Source organism: Ailuropoda melanoleuca, chromosome 16 (assembly GCF_002007445.2).
Source record: "Ailuropoda melanoleuca isolate Jingjing chromosome 16, ASM200744v2, whole genome shotgun sequence".
Lineage (NCBI taxonomy): Eukaryota > Metazoa > Chordata > Mammalia > Carnivora > Ursidae > Ailuropoda > Ailuropoda melanoleuca.
The window spans coordinates 85,355,629-85,373,969 of NC_048233.1; the positions used below are offsets into that span (position 1 = coordinate 85,355,629).

General features: G+C 38.1%; 1 protein-coding gene across 1 annotated transcript in view; it reads left to right on the forward strand.

Annotated features, from left to right (window-relative positions):
• Nucleotides 1-18,341, forward strand: part of C16H11orf80 (chromosome 16 C11orf80 homolog) — a 108,812-nt gene that overhangs the window by 40,171 nt on the left and 50,300 nt on the right. The window contains exon 4 of the mRNA XM_034644623.1: nt 14,638-14,747. Within this exon, the coding sequence (XP_034500514.1) occupies nt 14,638-14,747 (110 nt within the window). The remainder of the gene's footprint in view (nt 1-14,637; nt 14,748-18,341) is intronic.

Here is an 18,341-nt window from a genome sequence, read left to right on the forward strand (position 1 = left end):
CATGGTTCCATACAAATTTTAGGATTATTTGTTCTAGTTCTGAGAAATATGCCTATGGTATTTTGATAGAGATTGCATTTAATCTATAGATTGCTTTTCATAGAATGAACATTTTAACAATGTTCTCTCAATCCATGAACATGGAATAGCTTTCCATTTGTGTCATCTTCTGTTTCTTTCATCAGTGTTTTATAGTTTTCAGAGAATAGGTCTTTTATCTCCTTGGTTAAGTTTATTCCTATATGTTTTATTATTTTTGGTGCAACTGTAAATGGGACTTTTTTCTTAATTTCTCCTACTGCTTCATTATTATTTATAGAAATGTAATGGATTTTTGTGAATTGATTTTGTATCCTGTGACATTACTGAATTCATTTATCAGTTCTAGCAGTTTTTTGGTAAAGTCTTTAGGGTTTTCTATATATAATATGTCATCTGCAAATAGTGAAAGTTTTACTTCTTCCTTACTAATTTGGATAGCTTTTATTTCTTCTTGCATGATTGTTGTAGTTAGGACTTCAAGTACTATGTTGAATAAAAGTGGTGAGAACCAACATCCTTGTCTTGTTCCTGATCTTACGGGAAAAGCTTCAGTTTTTTTGCCATTGAGTATAATGTTAGCTGTAGGTTTTTCATATATGGCCTTTATTATGTTAAGGTATGTTCCCTCTAAACGTACTTTGTTGAGGGTTTTTATCATGAATGGATGTTATACTTTGTCAAATGCTTTTTGTGCATCTATCGAAATGATCATTTAGTTTTTATTCTTTCTCTTGTTGATGTGATGGATCCCGTTGATTGATTTGTGAATATTGAACTACTCTTGCATGCCAGGAATAAATCCCACTTGATCGTGGTCAATGATTTTTTTAATGTATTGTTGGATTTGGTTTGTTGTATTTTATTGAGAATTTTTGTACCAATGTTCATTAGAGATATTGGCCTGTAGTTCTCTTTTTTGTAGTGTCTTTATCTGGTTTTGGTATAGGATAATGCTGGCTTCATGAATGAATTTGGAAGCTTTTCTTCCTCTTCTGTTTTTTTTTTGAATAATTTGAGAGTAATAGGTATTAACTCTTCTTTAAATGTTTGGTAGAGGGACACCTGGGTGGCTCAGTTAGTTAAGTGTCTGCCTTTGGCTCAGGTCATGATCCCAGGGTCCTGGGATTGAGCCCCGCATCAGGACTCCTGCTCAGTGGGGATTCTGCTTCTCCCTCTCCCTCTCCCTCTTACCCCCACTCGTGCTCTGTCTCTCAAATGAATAAGTAAAATCCTTAAAAAAATAAATGGTAGAATTCACCAGTGAAGCTGTCTGGTCCTGGACATTTGTTTGTTGGGAGTTTGTGGATTACTGATTCAATTTCATTGCTGGTAATCAGCCTGTTAAATTTTCTATTTCTTCCTGATTTAGTTTTGGAAGGTTATGTTTCTAGGAATTTATCCATTTCTTCTAAGTTGTCCAATATGTTGGCATATAATTTTTCATCATATTCTCTTATCCTTTGTATTTCTGTGGTGTTGGTTATTTCTCCTCTTTCATTTCTGATTTTATTTGAGTCCTTTCTCCCCCCCGCCCTTTTCCATGAGTCTGGCTAAAGTCATTTTTTTAAATAATGATTTTCTTTACTTATCTGACAGCACAAGCAGGCAGAGTGACAGGCAGAGGGAGAGGGAGCAGCAGGCTCCCTGCTGAGCAGAGAGCCCGACCTGGGGCTCAATCCCAGTATCCAGAGATGGTGACCTGAGCCAAAGGCAGACGCTTAACTGACTGAGCCACCCAGGCACTCCCCCCTTTTATTTTTTTTTTTAAGATTTTACTGTTTATTTGAGAGAGAGAGAGAGCGTATGGGCAGAGGGAGAGGGAGAAGCAGGGAGCCCAATGTGGGGCTCAATCCCAGGACTCTGGGATCATGACCTGAGTTGAAGACAGATGCTTAACTAACTGAGCTAAGTCTTAGCAATTTTCTTGATATTTCCTAAGAACCAGCTGCTGGTGTCATTGATCTTTTCTATTGCTTTTTTAGTTTCTCTTTCATTCATCTGCTCTAATCTTTATTATTTCCTTCCTTCTACTGGTTTTGGGTTTTGCTTGTTCTTTTTCTACTTCCTTTAGGTATAAGGTTAGGTTGTTCATTTGAAATTTTTCTTGCATCTTGAATAGGCCTGTATTGCTATAAACTACTCTCCTAAAACAGCTTTTGCTGCATTCCAAAGATTTTGGACTGTTGTGTTTTCATTTTCATTTGTCTCTATGTATTTTTTAAAAATTTCTTCCTTGATTTCTTGGTTGACCCATTGATTGTTTAGTAGCATGTTATTTAACCTCCATGTATTTGTGTTCTTTCCAGATGTTTTCTTATGGTTGATTTTTGGCTTCTTAGCGTTGTGATCTGAGAAGATGCATGGTATGACTTCAGTGTTCTTGAATTTGTTGCAGTTTTTTTCGTGGCCTAGCATGTGATCTGTTCTGGAGAATGTTCCATGTGCATTTGAAAAGAATATGTATTCTGTTGTTTTAGGGTGGAATGTTTTGAATGTTTCTGTTATATCCATCTAGTCCAATGTGTCATTCAGAGTCACTGTTTCCTTGTTGATTTCCTGTTTAGATGATCTATGCATAGATGTATATGGAGTGTTAAAGTCCCCTACTATTATTGTAATACTATAGATTACTTCCTTTATGTTTGTTATTAGCTGGTTTGTGTATTCAGGTGCTCTCATGCTGGGTACATAAATATTTGCAGTTCTTATATATTTTTGTTGGACTGTTCCCTTTATGGTTATATAGTGTCCTTCTTTGTCTCTTGTTACAGTCTTTTGTTTAAAGTCTATTTTGTCTGATACAAGTAGTACTACCCTGGCTTTCTTTTCACTTCCATGTTCATGATAAATGTTTTTCCATCCTTGCACTTTGAATCTGCCTATGTCTTTAGATCTGAGATGAGTCTCTTATAGGCAGCATAGAGATGGGTCTTGCTTTTTTATCCATTCTGTCACCCTATGTCTTTTTTTTTTTTTGAAGATTTTATTTATTTACTTAGAGAGAGTGGGGGCGGCAGAGGGGAAGATAGAGAGAATCTCAAGCAGGCTCCACACTCAGCACAGAGCCTGACATGGGGCTTGATCCCAGGACCCCAAGATCATGACCTGAGCCAAAATCAAGAGTCAGACACTTAACTGACTGAGCCACCCGGCCACTCCACCCTGTGTCTTTGTTTTGATTGGAGCATTTAGTCCATTTATATTCAAAGTGGTTATTGATAGGTATGTATTTATTGCCATTTTGTTCCTTCTTTTATGGTTGTTTTTATAGTTCTTCTCTTTTACCTTCTTCTCTTGCTCTCTTTTCTCACAGTTTGCTTGTTTTCTTTAGTGATATTCTTCAATTCCTTTTTCTTTATTTTTTTGTATATCTGTTACCAGTTTTTGATTTGTGGTTACCGTTAGGTTTATATGTAACATCTTATGCATATAGCAGTCTATATTAAGTTCATGGTCACTTAAGTTTGAACCCATTGTAAAAGCACTAAATTTGTACTGCTTTCCTCCCCCACTATGCATTTAGGTATATGGTGTCACATCCTTTTATTTTGTGAATCTCTTGACTGGTTGTTATACATATACTTAATTTTACTGCTTTGGTGCTTCCTGCTTTTCTTACTCCTGCTTATGATCTTTCCATTCAAAGAGTTGCTTTTAACATTTTTTGTAGGGCTGGTTTAGTGGTGATGAATTCCTTTAACCTTTGTTTGTCTGGGAAAATCTATCTCTCCTTCTGTTCTGAATGATAGTCTTGCTGGATAGAGTATTCTTGGTTGCAGGGTTTTTTTCTTTTAGCACTTTGAATGTATCATGCCACTGTCTCCTGGTCTGAAAAGTTTCTGCTGAAAAATCAGCTGATATCCTTACGGGATTTCTCTTGTGTGTAATTGTTTTGTTTTGCTGCTTTTAAAATTCTCTATTGCTACTTTTTGCCATTTTATTTACTATGTGTCTTAGTATGGACTTCCTTGGGTTGATTTTGTTGGGGGTTTCTGTACCTCCTGGATCTGGATTTCTGTTTCCTTCCCCAGATTCAGGATGTTTTCAGCCATTATTTCTTCAGATAAGTTTTCTGCCTCCTTTCTCTCTCTTCTCCTTCTGGAACCCCTGTAATGCAAATGTTATTAAGCTTGATGGTTTTGTGGCATTCCCTTAAGCCTATTTTCATTTTTTATTATTATTTTTCTCTCTCCTGTTTAGCTTGATTGCTTTCCATTACTTTCCTCCATATCACTGATGCATTCTTCCAGTTACTACAGTCTACTATTTATTCCCTGTAGAATATTTTTAATTTCAGTTATTGAGTTCTTTGCCTCTGATTTGTTCTTTTTTTATGTTTTCTTTCTCTTCGCTGAGGGTCTCATTGAAATCCTCCACTCTTCAGAAATCCATTGATTATCTTTACCACCATTATTTTAAATTCTCTATCAAGGTGGGGCGCCTGGGTGGCACAGCGGTTAAGCGTCTGCCTTCGGCTCAGGGCGTGATCCCGGCGTTATGGGATCGAGCCCCACGTCAGGCTCCTCTGCTATGAGCCTGCTTCTTCCTATCCCACTCCCCCTGCTTGTGTTCTCTCTCGCTGGCTGTCTCTATCTCTGTCGAATAAATAAACAAAATCTTTAAAAAAAAAAAAATAAAAAAAAAATAAATTCTCTATCAAGTGTATCTCCATTTCATTTAGCTCTTTTGCTATAATTTTTGTCCTGTTCTTTAATTTGGGACATATTCTTATGTCTCCTCATTTTATCTAACTCTCTGTGTCTAAGTGTTAAGAAAGTCAACTATGTCTCCTGCTCTTGAAATTAGTGGCCTTATGAAGAAGAGTAGTGCCTGCAGTGAAGTGTCCCCTGTTCACCAGAACCTGGCACTTCCGGGGTGTCTCCTATGTGTGTTGCATGTGCCCTGCTGTTGTTGCTGAGCTGCATTTTCCTCCTGTCCAGTCTTCTGCAATGGCTCTCTTTGCCGGTTGTGGGCAGTGTTTGGTCCCTGTGTTAGTGGGCCAGGGTGGGGCCACCTTGAGCTGGAGTTGAATCTGACCAGGTATTTGCCAGAGCTGTGGTAGCCCCAAACTGTAGGGCGCATTCCCTGTGTTGTCTTGAGAAGTTTTTGTTGGTGGGTGGGGCCTGCAGTCAGACCAGATGTCCACCCACTGCTAGGGCTGCAGTCAGACTGGTGTGTGTGGTTATCTTCCCCTCTCCTCGGGGCAGGAGTCACTTTGGAGTTGTGCTAGCCCTCCAGGGCCTGCACACTGCCGGGGTTGTGGCAACACTCTGAATGGGCTCCTGCCAAGGATGTGTTGTTGAAGGGGGTGTGTCCACAGGAGAATGCAGGGTCAGGGCCCATGGTGCCAGCAAGGTCTGCCAGTCAGCTGCAGGAGGAGACCTTCAGTCGCTGTGGAAAACTCCTGCCTAGGCCAGGATGGAGGGGAGCAACTTCAGCAGGAGAACCCCAGGGGTAAGGCATGCTGTTACCAAGCTAGGTGAAAAGTGTTTACTCTTTGCTGGTTCTTGCAGGAGTCTCTGTATTTAGGCTGGGAGCTAGGGGAAGGAAATGGTGCCTGCCAGCTCTTTTATTCTTTTTTTTTTTTTTTTAAGATTTACTTATTTTAGAGAGAGAGTGAGATCGTGAGTGGGGGAGGGGGCAGAGGGAGAGTGAGTGGGAGAAACAGACTTGGGCTCGATCCCAGGACCCTGAGATTATGACCTGAGCCAAAGTCAGACATTTAACCTACTGAGCCACCCAGGCACCCCTTCTCCCCCTTGCCCCCTCTCAGCTCTTTTATTCTGGGAGAAGTTGCAAGTGTTTTTCAAACTGCTGTTTCAATGCTGTATCTCAGCAGGGCTACTTGTTGTACTGTCTCTTTAAGGATGGGAACTCAGTTTCCTATCCCTTCCAGCTCTCCCAGAGCTCAACTGCATATTTTTAAAGTTCCAGGCATTAAGCCCCACAGATTCTAAGAACTGGTGAAGTTAGGCCCCTCTGGTTTACAAAGCCAAATGTTACGGGGATTTGTCTCCCCAGTGCAGGTCGCCTGTGCCTGGGGTGCCTGGCGTGGGGTCTTCTCTCCCCTCTCTATGCCCTGGTATCCCTCCCTCCCATGGACAGTCCTCCGGGTCATTTTGGTTCTCGACCTTTTCTGCCTTTCCTATCCTTTTTGATGTGGCATCTTCTCTACATTTAGCTGTCTGTGCTACCAGTGTTCAGGTCATTTTCTGGGTTATTTACACTGATGTGGGTGTTATCTAGGTGTATCTGTGGGACAGGGTAAACCTGGGATCTTCCTACTCTGCCCTCGTCCCCAGAAGTCTCCAAAGGTTATTACTTTTTTAAAAACAAGGAAAATAAAGGGGCATCTGGGTGGCTCAGTTGGTTGAGCATCCAACTCTTGATCTCAGCTCAGGTCTTGATCTCAGGGTCATGAATTCAAGCCCTGTGTTGTATTAAGCATCCAGCATGGAGCCTACTTAAAAAAACAAACAAATAAGGGGTGCCTGAGTGGCTCAGTCAGTTAAGCATCTGACTGTTGATTTCTGCTAAGGTCATGATCTCAGGGTGGTGAGATCAAGCCCCGCGTTGGGCTCTGCACTCTGCGGGGAATCTGCTTGAGATTCTGTCTCTCCCCCACTCAAGCTCTCTCAAAAAATAAGAAAAATATTTAAAACAAACAAAACAACAAGGAAAAACAGGGAAAATATATGTAAATGGAAAGGAGCAAAGATAATTAAAACAAACTTGAAAAAGAAGAACATCACTGGAGGACTTAACCTTCCCTGCAAAGTACTTTCAATAAAGCTACAATAATTAAGACAGTGTTGAATTGACATAAAGACAGAACAGTGAGAAAGAAAAGAGCCCAGAAATAGGCCCATACTTACATGGTTACTTGATTTTTTTTTATAAAAGCACCAAAACAGTCCAATGAGGAAAATTTTTAAATTGAGGTATAATTGATGATAATATTATATTCGTTTCAGGTATATAACATAATGATTTGACATTTGTATACATTGTGAAAGGATCACTACAATAAGTCTAGTTAACATCCATCACCACATATAGATACAAATTTTTTTTCTCATAACTTTTTTTTTTAAGATTTTATTTATTTATTCGACAGAGATAGAGACAGCCAGCGAAAGAGGGAACACAAGCAGGGGGAGTGGGGAGAGGAAGAAGCAGGCTCATAGCGGAGGAGCCTGATGTGGGGCTCGATCCCATAACGCCGGGATCACGCCCTGAGCCGAAGGCAGACGCTTAACCACTGTGCCACCCAGGCGCCCCTCTGATGATAACTTTTAAGATCTATTCTTTTAGCAACTTTCAAATATGCAGTACAATATTAACTATAGTCACCATGGTGTATGTTACATTCCCTTAACTATTTATTTTATAACTGGAAGTTTGTATCTTTTGACCCCCTAACTCCCACCACCCTCCCCNCATAATGATTTGACATTTGTATACATTGTGAAAGGATCACTACAATAAGTCTAGTTAACATCCATCACCACATATAGATACAAATTTTTTTTCTCATAACTTTTTTTTTTAAGATTTTATTTATTTATTCGACAGAGATAGAGACAGCCAGCGAAAGAGGGAACACAAGCAGGGGGAGTGGGAGAGGAAGAAGCAGGCTCATAGCGGAGGAGCCTGATGTGGGGCTCGATCCCATAACGCCGAGATCACGCCCTGAGCCGAAGGCAGACGCTTAACCACTGTGCCACCCAGGCGCCCCTCTGATGATAACTTTTAAGATCTATTCTTTTAGCAACTTTCAAATATGCAGTACAATATTAACTATAGTCACCATGGTGTATGTTACATTCCCTTAACTATTTATTTTATAACTGGAAGTTTGTATCTTTTGACCCCCTAACTCCCGCCACCCTCCCCTCCCGGGAACTACCAGTCTCTTCTCTGTATCTATAAGCTCATGTTTTTCTTTTTATCTTTTAAGATTTTTTGAAATTTAGTTGAGAGAGACAGCGTGCACAAGCAGGGGGGACGGGCAGAGGGTGCACAAGCGGGTGCAGGGGGAGGGGCAGAGGGAGAGGGAGAAGCAGACTCCCCACTGAGCAGGGAGCCCAACACAGAGCTCCAGCCCAGGGATCATGACCTGAGCAAAGGCAGACGCTTAACCTACTGAGCCACCTAGACGCCTCTCATTTTTTTCTTTAAGATTCCACGTGTAAGTGAGATCATATGATATTTGTCTTTCTCTGTCTGACTTCACTTAGCATAATGCCCTCAAGGTTCATCTGTGTCATCACTAATGGCAAGATTTCATTTTTCTAAAGGCTCAGTAATATTCCAGTGCGTGTGTGTGCGTGTGTGTGTATGCACATGCACACGCATGTATGCCACATTTTCTTTTTCCATTTATCTACTAGTGGAAATTCAGGTTGTTTACATGTCTTGGCCATTGTAAATAATGTTGCAGTGAACATGTGAGTGCATACATCTTTTCAAATTAGTGTTTTTGTTGTTTTTAGATAAATACCCAGAAGCAGAGTTGCTGGATCATTTGGTAGTCACATTGTTAATTTTCTGAGGAACCTTCGTACTGTTTTTCATAGTGGTTGCACCAATTTACATTCTCACCAATAGTGCACAAGGGTTCACTTTTCTCCACATCTTCGCCAACACTTTATTATTTCTTATCTTTTTGGTAATAGCCATTCTGACAGGTGTGAGGTGATATCTCATTTTGGTTTTGATTTGCATTTCCCTGATGATGAGTGATGTTGAGCATCTCTTCTTGTACTTACTGGTCATCTGTATATCTTCTTTGGAAGGATGTCTATTCATATCCTTTGCCCATTTTTTAATCAGATTGTTTGGGTTTTTTGCTATTGATTTGTATGAGTTCTTTATATATTACAGATATTAACTCCTTATGAGATATACGGTTTGCAATTTTTTTCTCACATTCAGTAAGTTGCCTTTTTTTGTTGATGGTTTCCTTAGCTCTGCAGACGATTTTAGTTTGATGTAGTCTCATTTGCTTATTTTTATTTTTGTTGCCTTTGTTTATGGTGTGAAATCCCAAAAAATAATCACAAAGACCAATATCAAGGAGCTTCCTGTCTGTTTTCTTCTAGGACTTTTATGATTTTAGGTCTTACATTCAGGTCTTTAATCCATTTTGAGTTACTCAAATCCATTTGAGTAAAATAGTGGTCCCATTTCATTCTTTTGCAGAGTAAATTTACATTTTTAATTTGAAAATAACTTTAGACTTACAGAAGAGTTTGCAAAAACAGTACAAAGAATTCTTATATACTCTTCATTCAGCTTCCCCTACAGTTGGTACTTTAAACACCTATAGTGTAGTTATCAAAACTGAGAAATGAACATTGGTAAAGTAGTATTAACTAAACTACAAATTTCATTAAGATTTTACCAGTTTTTCCATTAATGTTCTTTTTCGGTTCCTGGATACATTACAGAATCTCACTTTGCATTTAGTTGTTATGTTTTATTAATCTCTTTCAGTCTGTGACAGTTTCTCAGTCTTCCCTCTTTCTTTCATGACATTGATACTTTTGAAGAGTATTTGTCAGGTATTTTGTAGAATGTCCTTCAGTTTGAGCTTGTGTGATGTTTTTAGGTTGAGGCTATATGTTGTTGGGAACAATACCACAGAGATGATGCATTCATTTCAGTGTATCATATGAAGGAACTGATGATGTTGATGTGTTTTTATTAGTAAAATTAACCTTGATCACTTGGTTAAGGTGTTATCTGCCAGGTTTTTCCCAAGTGGAGTTACTTTTTGTAATTTTTAAATATTTGTGAGATTTTGCAGATAATCCTGTTTTTCCTTAAATATTTGTCCACTAATTGAGTATTCATTGGTGGATCTTGACCACAGCAATTATTACTGTAGTGTTATTGTGTTTCATAGGTCCTCATTTCTTCTACATTTATTTATTGGAATTTATATATAAAGAAGAGCTGTCCTTTTTCACCTTTTATTTATTAATCTAGTTATATCAAAATGAGCTTGTGGATGTTTATTTTATTTGGGGTGTTACAATTCAATACCATTTTCTGCTCAATTTTGAGTGATTTTAGATGTTATAATTCCTGTCTTACAGTGTTATTATTTTTGCTTTAAACTGTACTTGTATGTTAGGAAAAATATGAGAAGAAAAAATATCTTTTGTATTTACCCACTTATTTATTTCTGGTTCTCTTCATTTCTTCCTTCCTTCTGGGTTTTCTTCTTCAGCCTAAAGAACATCCTTTAGCATTTCTTGGAGTCAACTCTTCTGCCAACAAATTATTCAATCTTCTGTTTATCTTAAAATGTCTTTATCTTGGGGGTGCCTGAGGCTCGGTAGGTTAAGCGTCTTCCTTTGGCTCAGTTCATGACCTCAGGGTCCTGGGATCAAACCCTGCATCAGGCTCCCTGCTCGGTGGGGAGTCTGCTTCTCCCTCTGCCTCTGCCCTTCTCTCAGCTCATGCTCTCTCTCTCAAATAAAATATTTTTTGAAAAAACCTAAAAAATTAAAATGTCTTTTTCTTACCCTCATTTTAAAAGGATATTTCAGTGGATTTGAAATGCTGGCTTGACAGTGTTTTAAAAGATGTCATTCCATTGTCTTCTGGCCTCCACTGTTTCACAGAAGTCAGCTGTAATTCGTATTATAGTTCCTCTGTATGTAATATGTGCTTTTCCCCCCAAGTTGTTTCAAGATTCTCTCTCTCTCTCTCTCTTTTTTAAAATCACTTTGTCCATTACACAATACTTAGGTTGATCTTCTTTGCATTTATCCTGCTTAGGGTTTGCTGAGCTTTTCACATCTTAATAGTTTTCGTCAAATTAAAAAATTTTTATCCATGATTTTTTCATATTTTTCCTGTCCCATTCCACTTTCTTTTCCTTCTGGAACTTGCTTTATACATGTTTGTGACTGGTTGATATTGTTCTTTAGGTCTCTAAGGTTCTATTCATTTTTTCTTCAATCTCTTTTCCTCTACTGTTCAGATTGGATAATTTTTGTTCTTTGTCTTCAATAATTTCACTGATTCTTCTTTTATATCTAGTCTATTAAAACTATCCAGAAAATTCTTCATTTCAATTATTGAACTTTTCAGTTGTAGAATTCCCGTTTGGTTCTTTTTTTACAGTGCACATTTCTCTGCTGGTATTTCCTATCAGTTGACTCATTTAAACTACCTTTGTCTTTGTTTTGTTTTTTAAGATTTTATTTATTTATTTATTTATTTATTTATTTATTTTTTAAAGATTTTATTTATTTATGCAACAGGTGCCCCTTGTCTGGCTTCTTTCATTAAGCATAATGTTTTCCAGATTCATCCATGTTGTAACATGTAATGGTACTTAATTTATTTTTATGGCTGAACAATATTGCATATTTTGTAATTCTGTTTATTTTTGATGGACGCTCGGGTTATTTCCACTTTTGCCTACTATGAATCATGCTGTTATGAAAGATTCAAGTACTACCCTCTTTTAAATGTGTTCTTTTACGGTCACTAATCTGCCTTTCATAACATTTTCATTTCAAATACTGTGTCTTTAATTTCCAAGATCTCTATCAGGGTTTTCCCCCTTTAAACTTTCTGTTTAATTGATGGCAGTATATTCTTTTTTGGAAAAAAAATTTTTTTGAGTATAGTTGACACACAGTGTTACATTAGTTTCAGGTATGCAACATAGTGATTCAGCGTCTGTATATGTTATGCTATACTCAACACAAGTGTAGCTACCATCTGTCACATAACCTAGTCATTCCGTAACCAGAAGCCTGTAACTGTTATTCCCCATCACCCATTTTGCCTGTCTCCCATCCTCCTCCCCTCTAGCAACCATCAGTTTGTTCTCTGTTATTTATAGGTCTGATTCTTTTTGTTTGCTTGTTTATTCATTTGTGTTGTTTTTTAGATTCCAGTTATGAGTGAAATTTATATGGTATTTGTCTTTCTCAGTCTACCTTACTTCACTTAGAGTACCATCCATGTACTCTAGACCTGAATAGACATTTTTCCAAAAAAGACATACAGATGGCCAACAGACACCTGAAAATATGTTCAATATCACTCATCATCAGGGAAATGCAAATCAAAACCACAATAAGATATCACCTTACACCTGTCAGAATGGCTCAAATGAAAAATAAGAAATAATGTGGCAGGAATATGGACAAAAAGGAACTCTCATGCACTGTTTGTGGGAAAGTAAATTGGTATAGCCACTGTAGAAAACAGTATGGAGTTTTCTCAAAAAATTAAAAATAGAACTACAATATGATCCAATAATTCCACTACTGGGTATTTACACAAAGAAAAAGAAAAAATTAATTCAAAAAGACATATGTACCCCTATGTTTATTGCAGCATTATTGACAATGTCCAAGATATGGAAGTAACCCAAGTGTCCACTGATAGATGAATGAATAAAGATGTGATACACACACACACACACACACACACACACACACACTGGAATATTACACAGCCATAAAAATCACATCCATTTGTGACAACATGTTCTTCTTGCATCTTAATAGATTATATAGTTCTGAGTCTTATTTCCACTTATATGACATAGATGTTAAGGCCCTCAACCTGCATCATTGATGCTGCTACTAGCATCACTTGGCTTTAACAAACTCTCCGGTAGGCAGGTGACAAATCTCTGGCCTTTGTTTATGTTTTGGTTTTGTTTAGATCTCCCATGTGTGGTCTGTGTGGATCTTGCTCTTAAACCTATGGCTGTTGCAATATTAGCCCCATGTTTTTTCCCCTAGTCCAAGCCCCAAATATGGTATGCATCTTTGGTCCTTTCCTACCATTGTAGATTCTCTCTTTTTCCTTTCTGAAGATGAGGGAAATATACCTCTCCATTTCTGGTCTATAAAGATTTCTCTTTTTCTCACTATGACTATGTATTTATTAAGTTTTAGAAATACTTGTTTTATAGGTGAGAGGGATTAAGGAGTACACTTGTGATGGGCACTGGGTAATGTATGGAAGTGTTGAATCACTCTGCTGTACACCTGAAACTAATAATACACTGTATGTTAACTAACTAAACTCTAAATTAAAAACTTACAAATATTTGTTTTATCATTTTATGTGTTTGAATGGGAAGATGCAATTTCAACATATGCTCAACTTATCTTGAAATAGAAGGCTTTTATTTAGTTTTATTGTTCTGCCTTTCACATTTAACTCTAGTCAGTCCATCTGGATTTTGATTGTGTGTGTGTGTGTGTGTGTGTGTGTGTGTGTGTGTGTATGAAGTGAGGCAATTGAAATTGATTTCCCTCAAATCACTACACATTTTATTTAAATTGTTGTTAAGATTTCTGGAGAATTTAGTTATTGACAAGACTTTTTCTCACATATCTACATGTTTTCCCCATTCTTCCCTGTATCAGTACTTCAAAGACAAGGTGGGATTCAGGAATAATTTTTTTCTTATTTCACAGAAAGGTAACTTAATCACAGTAAAAAGGGGGTCATCTAAGGTCAGAAAGTTGGTCAGTGGTAAAACTGAAGATTGATGCAAGGCATCTTGTTTCAATGCCAAGTTCACTAAACTTCAGTGAAGCATAATTTTGCTGCTATATTACCCTAGCCTTATGACTGAATTATATTTGAAAAACAAATAATGGCAAGAAAAATACTATCCATTAAGACTGATAGCTAGTACTTGACCTTGGTAATGTCCATACTTTTTGAGATGGTTAAAGCTTTATTAGATATGTAGTATGAGTGCTGTAGGAGAAAGCTGTGCTATTAGGATGTATTTTGTTATTAGGTTTTTAAAGTTGAATTCTTGTATACTATCAACATTGTCAACCTTATTTACAAGGTAGAGCTTGGCAGAGATTGCAAGCTATCTTTATTCATCTGTAGTTCTTTATTATTATAGTACTGTAGAGGGGAAATAAGGGACAGCATTTTATAAAATGGGAGATTTGTTTTTTTCCTTTATAATATGAGTGCTAAGGTACAGAAAGGAAGAGCCATTATGCAAATTTTGATGATGCACTACCCGCTGGTGCTTTGTGGAAAGACCATTCTAAGTCTACATATGTAAATACATCAAGTGGTTAACTTATGAATTAAATTAGCAAGAATTTGCTTTACTTTGTTAAAGACTGCCATAAATACAGTATGTTGTTAACAAACATACTGTATTAGGTAAATGCTTGAGAGGGTCATTCTTGAACTTTTCTGCTTTTAGTGTGGAATTGTGTTTATTAAATAATGAGTTAATTTATTTAAAAATACAAGAATATAAGCTAGAGCTATCAGCTTTGAAGATTTCTGGCTTTGGACATGACCTTGTGGAAATTAACTGAAAATTCAAATTGATTTAGCAAATGTGAAAAATTGAAAACACGAGATTAAATGTCTTAACCCCATAAAGCAATTCTAAATGTTCAAGCAATTTGCTGATGCATAGCCATTTCCAGTCATATTTTAAATTTTGCAGATAATCTTTTCATCAGGGAAATGCCTTCTTGGCTCATCAGTTTAATAAACAATTCCAGAAATCCTGGTGCTTATCCAAACTGCTTTTTCTTTTTGTTGCCATTTCTTCTCACACAGAAATACAATCTGTACTCCCCGGATTCTCTGCAAAACTGAATTGGACCTCAGAGGAAGCCAGCTGTTCTCAAGACATATCAGGGGTAACACCCTTCCAGATGATTTTTGAGGCAGGTTTTATTGTGGTTCTATAAATTACTGATGTCTTAATTCTTATTTTTCTACAAATCCAGTAAAGCTTAAGTCCATCACAGTTCCAGTTGAAATGAAATAAGGCATTGGTTTCTGAACTTCTCTGTGCAGATGCTAAAACACTTGGTAGCTTCCAAAATACTGGTATTTGTGTCCCACTCCAAGAGGTTGTGATTTAATTAGTCTAGGGTCCTGGATTAGTTTGTTCAGGTTGCCATTAAAAAAAAAAATACTACGGGGGCGCCTGGGTGGCTCAGTCGTTGGGCGTCTTCTGCCTTCGGCTCAGGGCGTGATCCCAGCATTCTGGGATCGAGCCCCACATCGGGCTCCTCCACTTGGAGCCTGCTTCTTCCTCTCCCACTCCCCCTGCTTGTGTTCCCTCTCTCGCTGGCTGTCTCTCTGTCAAATAAATAAATAAAATCTTTTAAAAAAAATGTAGATTAATTCCTTTAAAAAAAAATACTATGGATTGGGTGGTTAAACAATAGAAACTTACTTCCTCATACTTTTGGAAGCTGGAAGTTTAAAGTGGCTTGCCACTGTTCCCTTACACAGCCTTTCCTCTGTATGTGGAGAGAGAGCTCGCTGATGTCTTTCTCTTCTCATAAGGACACCTGTCCTATCAGATTAGGGCTGCACGTTTATGACCTCATTTAACCTTAATTAAGTCTTTAAGTCTCTATCTCCAAGTACAGTCACATGGGGGGCTAGGGCTTCAATGTGTGAATTTTGGGGGAGACAATTCAGTCCATACTGATGTGGCCTGGGCTTTGGAATATTTTTGAAATCTCAGGTGGAAAAAAATCCCAGATGACTCCTAATGTGCAGATAAATTTGAGAACCACTGTAACAAGCCATTATTTGAATTTGGATTTCCTGAAAAAGAAAATAAAAATGGATTCTTAGTGCAGATCCTATTTGGATACATTTTTTTTAGGTTGACTAAAAGATCTTTATTGATTTATTTGTAGCTCAGATTTATGAGCGTGACAGTTGAGTTCTCCATTCCCTTTAATAATTCTCTGATCCCCTATCTTTCTTTTCTTTGAATTTGTGGAGACATAAATAATTAGAATACATATATTTTTAAGATTTTATTTAGGCCCGCCTGGGTGGCTCAGCTGGTTAAGCATCTGCCTTCAGCTCAGGTCATGATCCCAGGGTCCTGGGATCAAGCCCTGCATTAGGCTCCCTGCTCAAAGCCTGCTTCTCCTTCTCCCTCTGCTGCTCCCTCTGCTTGTGCTCTCTATCTCTCTGTCAAATAAATAACTAAAATCTTTAAAAAAAAAAAAAAAGAGAGAGAGCATGAGCGGTGGGGAAGGGCAGTGGGGAGAGGGAGAGGGAGAAGCAGACTCCCCGATGAGCAGGGAGCCCAGTGAGGGGCTTGATCCCAGGACCCTGAGATCATGACCTGAGCCAATGGCAGTTGCTTAACTGACTGAGCCACTCGTGAGCCCCAGAACTAGAGTACTTTAAACATTCTCCCAAGAAGCATTTGGGAGGCCTTTCTTCATGTTTGGACAATTATATGTTCCTTCTCAAAGGAAATGGGCACAGTATTGCGACAATAGATATCCCTGGCTGTGCCTTATCTTCTTTAGGGGAACGATGGGTAAACAATCTGGAGCAATTAATGGTTAGTCAGCTCTGAAACTATTAATTTCAAGTAGCAATAAAAAAAAGCAGATTTCAGTGAACCAAGGAAAGCAGTTCTAGAAACAGAGATCATGTGTTTTAGCCAGTTTAAACAATTTTTATAACTAACATAGGTATTATTCAAGCCTCCTGACAACTCTGTGAAGTGGATAGAGTAGGGATTATCACCCCATTTTATAGATACAAGAACCCTGAGATTCAGAGAGTTTGATTGACTTACCCAAGTCATATGAAAGTTAAGTGACAGAATTAGAATTTGAACCAGAGTTTTACTCATTTTAATCGGGTCTGAATATTTATTCACTCAGTCGGGAACCTGTGTTTGTTCAAGTTGGCCTTACTTTGCTAGATGTTGAAGATACAAAGTCCCAAGACATGTTACTTGATAAAGGAAAAGATAAACAAGCAAACAAATAATTATAATGCGGTATAATTTGTATCTTGATAGAGGTAGGGTATATAACGTAGAGGAGGGATACCTAACACAATGGGAAGTGTCCAAGGTCTGGAGGTCTTGAGACTGAAAACAGATTTTCTGGGTATAAGGGGTTCAGAAACTTGAAAGAATAGGAAGTTGTCTTCAGACTTATCGAGTTTGTCTTATTTTTTTTCCTTATTGCAAAAGCAGTATTTCCCTCAGGAAAATCAAAGAGAGCATTTAGAACACAGATGATTTGACTTAATCGTGGTAGCTGCTATTAACATTTTTGGTGTGCATCTTTTCACATAAGAGTGAAGCATTTCAATTTCAGTTCCAAACTATGGCCATGGAAATAGGTAGCTGGAAATGCGTGGATGTCAAGGTCATTGGAGTTGAAGAGGTCAGAAAATTGTGAGACTAGGTTGTTCCTTAGGCTATCAAGTTGGATGTGGAAGTCAGCCCAGTTGATGGCAGGTCTTAAAGTGCTGAGGAAACGTGAGTAAGCTCGGTGCCTGCAGTCAGCTGGCAGTAGAGGAGAAGTGGCAAAGAGCAGTATGACCTCAGAGGAACAGGAATAAGAGTTCCCTGGGGCGCCTGGGTGGCACAGCGGTTGAGCGTCTGCCTTCGGCTCAGGGCGTGATCCCGGCGTTATGGGATCGAGCCCCACGTCAGGCTCCTCCGCTATGAGCCTGCTTCTTCCTCTCCCACTCCCCCTGCTTGTGTTCCCTCTCTCGCTGGCTGTCTCNCTTCAAATAAATAAATAAAAAATCTTTAAAAAAAAAAAAAAAAAAAAGGAATAAGAGTTCCCTGAAAGCATTTGTTGTTCCATTACATCTCATTGTCTCTGGTACTGTGAAGCTATTTAAAAGATACTTGAATGAAGAGAGTGAGAAGAGAGGAAGGGGGAGATAGTGAACAAATTCATCATAATACTTCAAATGGAGAGAAGAGTCAAGTAGCAAGGTTCATAGTAGAAGCTAATGAATGGAGACATCCATGAAAAAGCTACAGTAAATGATCCACTGCTTTGGGCATGTGAGGAGAGCTATTCCCAGGGAATACTGAAGAGAACTTCATTTAGGAGAGATGCAAGGTCTTATGTTTATGCTCAGAGTCAGTCCTGAATCTTGGGGTCCATTAGGCTGGGTAACATGTCCCTCCAAAAACAATTTGATTTTACAAGATCTTGAAAGCTTTTTCCATTTTTATATTTATTTTTGCCATAATACTAATTGATAAAATTGATAGAGGTATACATGCATTTCTACAAACATATCTTCATGTTTATCTATCTCTATTTCTCTATATGCCTATTTAACTAGAGACAGGAAGAGACAGAGGCTTAGACTGACTTCTAGACAGTCATATAGGGCCCATGACAACCTAAGTTCAGTTTGAAAATATAAAACAGCTCTGATATTATCTGTGATATAATTAGATTTGTATTTAAGGTAAAAGCTAGAACATATGATTCAGTAATGGTTTCTCCTGCCCA